This window comes from Nicotiana attenuata, chromosome 3 (assembly GCF_001879085.1).
Source record: "Nicotiana attenuata strain UT chromosome 3, NIATTr2, whole genome shotgun sequence".
In the NCBI taxonomy this organism is placed as follows: Eukaryota; Viridiplantae; Streptophyta; class Magnoliopsida; order Solanales; family Solanaceae; genus Nicotiana; species Nicotiana attenuata.
In genome coordinates, this window is record NC_031991.1 from 54036174 (window position 1) to 54046056 (window position 9883).

General features: G+C 39.3%; 2 protein-coding genes across 2 annotated transcripts; one reads left to right on the top strand and one right to left on the bottom strand.

Moving 5' to 3' along the window:
- LOC109224654 (protein BREAKING OF ASYMMETRY IN THE STOMATAL LINEAGE) lies at positions 322–2107 on the top strand. Its single transcript, XM_019389190.1, has 5 exons — positions 322–606; positions 694–1025; positions 1248–1358; positions 1675–1829; positions 1922–2107. Exons 1-5 carry the CDS (start codon positions 519–521, stop codon positions 2034–2036), a joined length of 801 nt encoding a protein of 266 aa, XP_019244735.1. The 5' UTR covers positions 322–518; the 3' UTR covers positions 2037–2107.
- On the bottom strand, positions 2438–7586 carry LOC109223772. The gene is made up of 5 exons (XM_019388192.1): positions 7105–7586; positions 6922–7005; positions 3667–4014; positions 3013–3231; positions 2438–2850 (listed from the first exon to the last, which is right to left on the bottom strand). Exons 1-5 carry the CDS (start codon positions 7312–7314, stop codon positions 2695–2697), a joined length of 1017 nt encoding a protein of 338 aa, XP_019243737.1. The 5' UTR covers positions 7315–7586; the 3' UTR covers positions 2438–2694.

The window sequence follows — 9883 nt, forward strand, 5'->3', positions numbered from 1 at the left end:
TTTTAAAACAGTAGGAATAATAAAGCGCACACACTTTTTTTGAACATTTGAAATAGCTCGACTCAAACCCTTCGAGAAGTATAGACTTCACGAGAATAGGGTGATCCAAACACTGTCTCACAAGTAGCATTAAAAGCAGTACATTTTTTTTTTTCCTTTCTTCTATATTTTGATTTTGATTTGGATTCTATTATCCCTTTTGTGCTGACAAAAAAGTGTAGGAAAAAAATTAAAAGTGAGTGTGAGACGTTGTGTTCTTGAAAGTTGCCATATATATCTCCACGTTTTACTCCCATTATTATAGCATGTTAGAGGAAATTATAACCGACTCAATTCATTAATCATTATGAGATATATACAACTGTAATTCCCTCTCTTCATGCTCCCATGTCTTCACTCTCCTTTAATTCTTTTTTTTCAAATTCAAAATCCCATAATTCCCTCTCCTTAACATTCTCTCTTCAAGGAAAAACTTCCCTCATTTTCCTCTCTTGAATATTGAATAACAGCTCCACGAAATGAGCAGTCCATTCACAATAACCAGGCTAGTAAGATGGCGAATTAAAGATTGGGTATCGTGCTTCTACGCGTGCAGGTTCCCTTTAGGTAAGTAACAAATTCTAAAGCTTCAATATTTTTTCTGCTCTTATTATTTTTTCTTTTACTTTAATTGACGTAGTACATTTTTTGTAGAGGAAGAAAAAGATATCTATTGTTCTATGTCGCCTCAAAAACCGAGTAGAAACATGGTTTTCGACCCTATTGGTGATCATAACAGAAAGAAGAACAGGAAAAAGTTGAAAAAGAAAATGGAGAAGAGGAAAGAATTTGTGGAAATTTCAGCAGAAGGGAAGGCTGAAGAGGGAGGCGATGACTCAAGCTGGCCTCGATTCTCAGAAGAGGATTATATAGTATTTTGCTTTGAAGATGATGGAGGAATACATATAGTGGAAGATAAAAAATCGGAGAAATTTCAACAGAAAATTGATCATGTTAACTTAAGCCCAAGGCCTGTTTGTAGGAAGGTTGGTAATTAACTCGTCTCCATTACTTTCATTTATAATAGTACTATTTTCTGGGTGTTGAATTTGGAAAAAAGTATCATTCTTAACGGTATAGATAATACTACATATAATTCGATTGAGACTAGTGATGTCGAAGCATGGGTTTAATTTTTAATTAATATGACTTAAAATTGCGAGAAAAAGTATTAATAAGACAATTTTTTTGAACTCTTGTAAAAGCAGCTTAATTATTTAGAGAATGGACAAGAGTTCCATCCTCACCGTCAAAAGAACAAGGTCAGTCCAGATGGAGAAGATAGCTATGGTACAACTGAAGAAGATAATGATGAAAAGGTAAAGTCCTTTAGACAAGTTCCGTTATTTTTATCTTTTTTTACTTCGCTTAATCAACAATGTTCTCACTTATTGTTTACCCAAGCTTTCAAACTGTCAGTTGGTAATGAAAATTACTGTAGCACTTGAAACAATCTCACCTTCTTTCCATTTAGAACAAAAAAACTATTGATTCAATGAAATTTGTCAATAGTAGCATAGTCACACTACTCCGCTGGGCATCTTGAAATTTGAATTACGTGGAAGACGTGCGTGTATTTGACCGATTTAGACTCTTGTCTAGAATTTAGAAATAATATTATGTTGTTATTGGCAGGGTGAGGACGAAATGGAAGAGGAATGGCCCCCGGCTGTCGATAAAGAGATCAGTCACATAGGTGATGTTAGTGAAAACAAGACGAGTCCATCTGCTGAATCAAGTGAGTCTAATGATCACTCTAATGGCAGCACTGGTTCCTTTGCCTTCCCTGTGTAAGTATCCCGTTTTTTTCTTTTTATTTAAATAATTGGTAATTATTTAATTGGTTTTAGCATAATACGTAACAATATTGCTAAATTTGCAGTTTGGGCTGGGAATGGATGGGCAGTCCAGCTCAAATGCCGAAACCAGAGGAAGGCCCACGTTACGAGAAGCATAAGGCTTGGACATGCGTGCGTCATCCCTGTTGCAGATTTTGATACCTTTTCCTACCCCTTTTCCCCTACGCGATTTTCCTGTTGGAACTCAAACTGATAAGAATACAGATCGTTCTTTTATATATTGATCAACATTTTGTCTTTGTTATTACTCACGGAGTTTGACTCGACACGGAATTTAATAAAAAAGAAAAAGACTTTTGAAACTTGTGATCTTAAAAGCTTAAGTGGTAAAAACTTTGTGGGGCCATGACATTTGTGTGACTATAAAAGCTTCTCATTAAGGATAAATGGGTAAAATGAAAGAGTTTAAAGTTGAATTATTTCCAAATTTAGAAATGTGTCATTTGTTATTTAATATGAAATGGAGGGAGTACATTTTTCTTATTTCCAGCAACAAAACCCAGTAATGAGAATAGAACTGAAATACATACACACCAATGGGAAGTCGAGAGAAATAATATAAATAAATAAAAAAGTAACGTCCAACAACACTATTCTGAATTCGAGCACATTAGTCAAAAGAACATTCCATAGCAAGAGAGAGCTTCTGTATATCGGTAATTAATCGTGGACACATTCTTGTACAATTACTTGAGAAATTTACTGTCACCATAAATTATTTAAACATCATCATCAACATCATTTGCACAGTAATACAAAAGACTGTAGCAGTCAATTTCCCAAACAGAATCCATGTTTATGTTCTCAGAACAAGTGACTGCAGATATAATCTTGCTTTGGCAGCTGCAGAAAAAGATGCTTCATCTTGATTTTCTTTAGCAGCAGCAATTGCTGCAATGTAAGCTTCTCTTGCCACCTCCAGTTCCTGCATTCCTGTTTCGTTTGGGTGATCCTGTACAAACGAATTTGAGATTTACAAATCCGGAATAAACTACTAGAAGCTGAGAAGCTAACATTGATTGACCTAGCTAGAGATCGCGCAAGGGGAGACCCTTGACAAAATAAAGCGAAGTTTTAATAGCAGTCAAGAAAACAGGTGTGGAAGGTAGCTTACTGTTTCAATGTTCTTGTCGCATAAGTAAGGAATGACATCATAATCTTCAGCTAAACCCCTGGAACCATTCTTTGTTAATTTTTGAACAAACTGCATGAACCATGCTATTTCTCGCCGAACCACCTCTAGATCGTTCTGGAGTTTCTCCACTTTCTTGCTGGAAGTCATCGCTTCCCATTCTAACTTCTCCACAGCTGCTTGCTTGTCAGCTAACTTAACCTAAGGAGAGCAAAAAGGAAGACATCATGTTGGGGGTTTACCCCTGCAAATTGCGGAGACAGTAGACTACATCGCTGAAAATCTGTATACAAACTAAGCAGTGGATCTAGTAGTAGGAGCCAGTCTCTAAGTGCAGTAATGTGAAATTTTACAGCCTCAGGAAAATTAACCAGAACGTATTGATTGAAACTTCTGGTTGGCATTTACTCCCTGATACTCAACAGAAAGCAAAGGATATGATTATATAACTACTCCTAAGTGATCTCTGTTTCCTAGTCTGTCTAAAACAGCCCAAGTAGAGCCAAATGTTTAAGAGCGTAATATAGTGACCTTTAAGCTGAGCCGTGCAACACATTTCTAGAACAATTTGCATCTTATTGCTTTTCAATTTGGGGGTTGGGTTGGAAAGGGCGTAAGCTGACATTATATATTCACCTTTGCATCAGAGAGTTGCACTTGAGTCGATTTGAGTAAAGAGTCCTTTTCGGCATATTCCTTCTTCATTTCATCTAGTTTAGCACAAATAGAAGCCATTTCATTCTTTGAGATCTCAACTTCCTTCAAAAGTTCATCTTTCTCTGATAATTTATTTTGCAGATCTTCCACTTGCTCCCTCAAAGCCATCAATTCTTCTCTATCTTTTTCTAACAAAGATGACCTTGAGGAAATCATTGAGAAGTTCTCAGTGCATCCATCTTGATTACCGCCAACATTTTTATTTTGGTCCCTGTGCTTTTTCGTCGCAGTAGATTGAGCTGCATTCCTTCCTTTTGCTTCAGACGTCTGCAGCAGTCATCGGTGTTAGCATCTCTAATGGACCGAAAGAAAGCAATGCTCTTTTTCATACAATTAGGGTAGAAACAAACAAACAAACTTGTTTAGCAAGGACAACCTCACAGAGAAGAATATGCAAGCAATCAGAAGTTAATTTCACATACACAACTACTACAAGTATCATATTTGGTCAGCTCTCAGCTAGGACGAAGTTGACTGCTCATTTATAGTAGCGAGCTGATGGAAATGGCTTCACCTACTACCTGAGAGAAGATATCGAGCAGGAAGAGAGAAATAGTATACTAAAGAAATTGTTATGGAGTAAGATAAACTTCCTTTTAACTCTTTTTTATTTTATTTTTTATGAGTAAAATTTTAGATATTGATGTAGTATGAGTTATAACCTCAAATAAAACGTTACTATTAGAGGCTAATACATCATGCCACTTTTCTCTTGCATCAGCATATCCAAGTTTCATGGCAACTGTAGCCACCAAAGTTGGATGATATAGGATTGCTTTCCTTTTAATAGCAAACTCTAATTTAGTCTGTGTAGATGAAACCCCAATTTTGATTCGAGCTGGCCTGTCATGAACCTGAACAATGCCTGCCGTTATTGTTCCATACAAATAGTTATTACTCCTCAAATCAATGTGAAAAAGTTTTATATGATTAATTTTCTAGGCTCTCTCAACCTTCGGGTTGCCATTGAAATGGTAACTAACATTTTGAACCTTGTACTCCAGCCTCTAATTTGCCCATCTTTTAACTATAGCCTAATTGCAGATCCCAAAAGAAGGATGTCCCCTACAACATTAGCAGTCAATTGAGCATTCAGTTCAAGCTGAAAAATGGGATAAATATAACAAGGAAGACTGAAACATCTATAAAGACAACCCAATTGAAAGATGCAATCACAATGATAACTACTCAAGCGAATACCGGAATCGACAAACTGATCGCATTAGTAATCGAGAACCACCCTAATATACTTTATCTAAAAAAACAAGCACCCTGCATAGTATATAATAATTTACTTTCTTAGTCTTTTGAAGAAACTACTTCCCAGATGGAAGCAGCTTTTCACTACAGTTGCAAGAATATAGAGAAGACAGATTGTAAGGAATCGCATAAGTAATTTGCAATACTGCAATTTGTGGTCACTTAATTGAACTTTTTCATGTTTTCCTTGAGTTGTGACAACTTCTATCTCCCAACAGTTTCTCTATCCCGATATGACGAAGAAGCCTGCAGATTAACTCAAATTGTTTTGATGGAATGCAAATCTTATCACTTCTATGAGCTATATTAGCTACTCCTATATGCTTACCTGAATAGAGTGTTTGCAATGGCCTGTGAGGTACTCGTGAGAAATTCTATTGCATCTCTTCTATCTAAATTGATTCCCCCATCTCACCAGAAAAAGATAATGTGTGAATTTATCTCTTAGCCGTTTCATTCTTCTATATCTTGGTTATCCTTATTCGTGGTAATTAGACTGAGGTGGCACGAAAGCAAGATGGTGAATTTAGTAGAAAAGGAATATACTTGCAGTCATCATGTGCCATTGCACCCCTATCTTGTCTAACCCAATTTATATTCTTGAAAACTCTCATGCTAAAACTTGACCGACTTTGTCCAACATCAAATTCAACCTTATGTCAACCAAGACTCTTGTTTATAACTGACCCTATCCTACCCAATAGGTCAACTTATGTTAGTTATTGTTTTTCTCCGCCTTGCTGAAACATAAAACTTACTTTCATTAACTCATTAGAAACCAACAGAAGATTCTCTCCAGTTTGGTTTCTGGAGCATGTCCGAACCAGCTGGAATCACTGATTTCAAAGTAGCAACAGTGTAACATTGCTAACATTTCTAGTATCTCACTTTCTCTCACGGAGACACACGAAGAGACAAAGAATGGACCCAAATAAAAGATATTTGGTGAAATCCAGAGAGTTTGACTTTAAAAAAGTCTATCACAATGAAAAGCAGGGCAGAAACATAAAACTAAAGGTGTCAAGTGTTCGAAAATATATCTGGATCCATATTGCCCTCGAACCAGGAAATAGCTTGGTGAAAGTACTCTTACAATATTTGAATGGATATTCAATCACTAGTTCAAGGAGACCTAAGTGAAAACTGGGTCTGAGAACCAAGACACTTAGATTTTGAGTTGGGTTTAGGCAGCTTATTGGACTTAAAGCAAATTGCATCCTACCTTATACTTTGAAGCTACTGAAGAGATGTCAGTAAAGTAAGACACTTCGCAAAACGTGTCAGTATAGAATTTGAAGCATTCGTTGGAAAAATGGACAATGTACTTAATATTCTCTACTTTTCTGATACGACGATATAATCAACTTGAAATCCTAAAAGTAGATATATGCAGACAAGAATTGAATTAGTACTCCTATTAGCCATAAGATATTTACAGTTCAAGGTAAGTCAAAATTCAGTCCACCGGCACTTTACTTTGCTGTATCTTAGACTTTGCTGTATCTTAGACTAATTCAACATGCCAAAGTCCCAATCTACAAAAAGCTGCAATTTCTTAATCCTATTGAAAATGTTGCCAGGAAGGTAAAGCAATAATTAAGTTTCATCAACTCGAGCCTCATAAAGTTCTAGGAAATGAAGAAGGAAAACTTGTTCCAATAAAGGAAGAGTTTCCAGGGAACTGGGGTTTATTAAACACTTTTTCTATTTCTATATACAAACAGGAAAAAAAAAATACACTGAAGACTATAATTACCAAACAATTTGAAACTGATACAGCCAATAATTAATACAAATACACGAAAGATCACAGTAGAATCATATCATTTCTATATTTAAGACTACAACAGATGCCCGGTGTGAGGAGTGGGAAGGGGAGGTTTGGCGCGGGGGGGGGGGGGGGGTTAGAACTACCTTCTTGTAAAGCGACTCTTTCGAAGGCGTTTTAGTGTAGGTCATTGATCCCCTTCTAGAAAATGAACTCTTCGCCTTTCGATCCTGTAAGAAATCACATGAAAATTTCAAAATTTACACCCCTGTAAGAATAACTTGGCGCAAGTAAAAAAAAGAATAGGTTCAAGAGAGGGAAAAAGTTACAATGAGGGACTGAACAAGAGGAACGATCTCGACGAGGTCATTGAAGAGCATGCGGTCAACATTTCCAGCAGCCGAATTAGAGAGAGAAGAATCAGTTCGTCGGAGAGTAGGGGAGCGGTCTTCGCCGGAAAGCCAAGACCTGGAGTCAGCTCCGCCACCGAAACCGCCATTGTTGTCCTGCAAATCCAACAACTGCTGCGGCTCATACATTGTCGGAGATGAGATGACTTTCAAATTTGTCAGTAGACAGATTTGTCGATTTCTGAGAATTTTGAAAATTGAATTGCCTTTGATTTTGCTGTGACTTTAAAAAGAAAGTTTTGCTCTTTTTTTCCCTTTTTAAAATTCCTTGCTCTTTCCAGGCTACATTTTCAATCTGCGTTAAGGGACGTTACAACTAAAAAGAACGCTAGATTTACTAAAATACCCATTGATTTCTAAGTAATTATGGCTTAACATCTATATCAGAGCCAAACGCTGCCCCTACTTATTATATGCCGGCCGGCCTCTTTTTTCCAAATATATAATTTTAGCTCTTCGTTTAAATAAAGCCCATAAATGGAACAAAAAGTGAAACAAATCATTTATAAGATCTTCAAAGGATAGAAAATTGATGAATCACCATGTTGTAAATAGGTAAATACAAAACATGCTGACATGTTATTAGAATCACCAAGTCGGTACTTAAATAGGCTTACCTTTTCAATTTTTATTCTTGCCGGCTCCTAATGTAGGTTTTACTTCTAAGTTCTACCTAGCTTAGCTGCTACATCACTAGACGCTTCCAACTTCAGTTAATAAAGTTTACTTTGAAGTATGGGTGTTTAACGGGCGGGCTGGGACGAGCTGAATAAAAAAAAACCCAGCCCGTCTGCTAACGGGCCGAGTTGGTTAGAGGGCTGGGATAACGGGCTGGTGGCGGTTTGGATATTTTCGGGTTATTTTGGGCCCGTCCGGGTTCGGTCGGGCCGGGCTAGTGTGTGTGTGTGTATATATATATATATATATATATATATGTATGTATTTGTTTTTAATTAAATTTTGTTCCATACCTTGGAACCTTTAAATCGGCGATGAAAGAAGACGAATTGACAAAGCTTAGAGCTAAATACGGCATTCCTAACCAGGTCGAGTTGATCCCCGCCGGGTGGGATGAGGTGAAGTTTCACCGCCCTAGGTATTGCGCTTTCTATGCCTACCCCTTCCATGTTGGCTATACTTTTCGTATCCTTCCGCTGGCGAAGGAGTTCTGTCGCCATTACGGTGTTTGCCCGGCTCAACTCGCGCCGTATGTGTACAACTCCTGAGGATGCTTACCAAGTTCGCGGAGCTGGCTCGGGTCGAGCTCACGCTTCGCCATATGACGCACCTGTTCGCCCCCAACTTTTATAGGGGGACGATGTTGAATCTTCGCCGCCGAAGAGGTAAATGTTTGGTGGTGAAAATGGACGACAAGGCTAACCGCCAATTCTGGCTCAACTACTTCTTTGTGAAAACTGAGGACGTGGTGGCTGATGCCGACGGTTTTCCTGAGGCTTGGAATCATACTCGTAAGTCCATGACTTCTTCATTTGTGAACATCTGATTTCTTATCGTATTTGTCCATGATTCTAACCTCCTGCCCGTTTTTGTGCAGCTACATGCTCACCTCGTCCTTTGGTCGACAATATTTCCGACAAGGTGGGTCAGCTCCTTCCTCACATTGTGGGGATACGCGAGTGGCCGGGCTTCCTCAAAAGGTTTGGCCCCCATTCTCCCCCGACTGGTAAGTTATCTTTGTTATCTGCTTCTTGGCCATTTCCCCTTTTTGGGTTCTCTTTGGCTGATCTTCGCTCTCTTCTGCATTTTCCTTAACTTCAGCTAGGAGGTCCTCGAAGAGATCGAAAGCTCCCGCCCCCGCGTTCAGAAAGAGGAAGAACGCAAAGGACTCTATTTTCGCTCCTTCCTCGACGGTGTCATCTTCGGCTCGTGCCTCAATCCTTCCCTCGACTGTTGCTGTCGCTGCTCGTGCCTCGGCTCCTCCTGTTGGCACGTCTCAGTCTGCTCCTTCTTCAACCTCTTCATTATATCGTCTCATAGACGAGGGCGAGAAGGATTTGATGCCTCGTAAGAGGAGGTCCGTAGACATTGGTGACAGGGTTACTCGCGCCGCCGACATGATGGAAAGTGATTTTTCGCTGCGTGAGGAGGCGACTATCACTATTGGAGATGAGGGTGAACCGGTATCGGAGATTGTGAGGTTGGCGGAGGTTGATGTCCGCGCGCCTTCACCCCCGATGATAATGGAGACAGAAGGGCCGGCCATCGGGGTCTTAGCCACTTTGCGGCAAGATGAGCCGTGGACTTCACAACCGGCTGATGATACTTCTTTGCCAACCGTTGAGGGGGGCAAAGGTGTTGATGAGGAAGGCTACGAGACCGACTCGGATATTGATGCCGGCGATCTACGAATGATGGAGGAAGGCTTTACCCAACTTGAGATAAGATTGGAGGGTCTACGAGGACCATCACGATCCTTATGGATCGTGACTTATTAATGAACACGGAGGACGTGGTCCCCAGCCTCGGTCCCCTTTGTTCCGAGATGGAGGGCAAGGCCCTTAAAGAGTTGGACGACGTTGCTCTGTCGAGGAGCATTGCTGGTCTCTCCCTTAGAGTGAGTTTCTGGCGTTCTCTTTTCTCTTCTTTTTACCCTTGATTTTGTTTCTAACTCATTTATTTTCTTATTCTGGTCGCAGACGACGATATTGGAGATCGAGAGGGCCCGAAGGGAGGAGAG

Excerpts from the sequence above, each read along its gene's own strand:
- LOC109224654 (XM_019389190.1), top strand. The coding sequence starts at position 519 with ATGAGCAGTCCATTCACAATAACCAGGCTAGTAAGATGGCGAATTAAA. Across the intron at positions 607-693 it reads CGCGTGCAGGTTCCCTTTAG|AGGAAGAAAAAGATATCTAT; the intron begins GTAAGTAACAAA and ends CATTTTTTGTAG. Across the intron at positions 1,026-1,247 it reads CAAGGCCTGTTTGTAGGAAG|CTTAATTATTTAGAGAATGG; the intron begins GTTGGTAATTAA and ends TTGTAAAAGCAG.
- LOC109223772 (XM_019388192.1), bottom strand. The coding sequence starts at position 7,314 with ATGTATGAGCCGCAGCAGTTGTTGGATTTGCAGGACAACAATGGCGGT. Across the intron at positions 7,006-7,104 it reads CTCTTGTTCAGTCCCTCATT|GATCGAAAGGCGAAGAGTTC; the intron begins GTAACTTTTTCC and ends GATTTCTTACAG. Across the intron at positions 4,015-6,921 it reads AAGAGTCGCTTTACAAGAAG|ACGTCTGAAGCAAAAGGAAG; the intron begins GTAGTTCTAACC and ends TGACTGCTGCAG.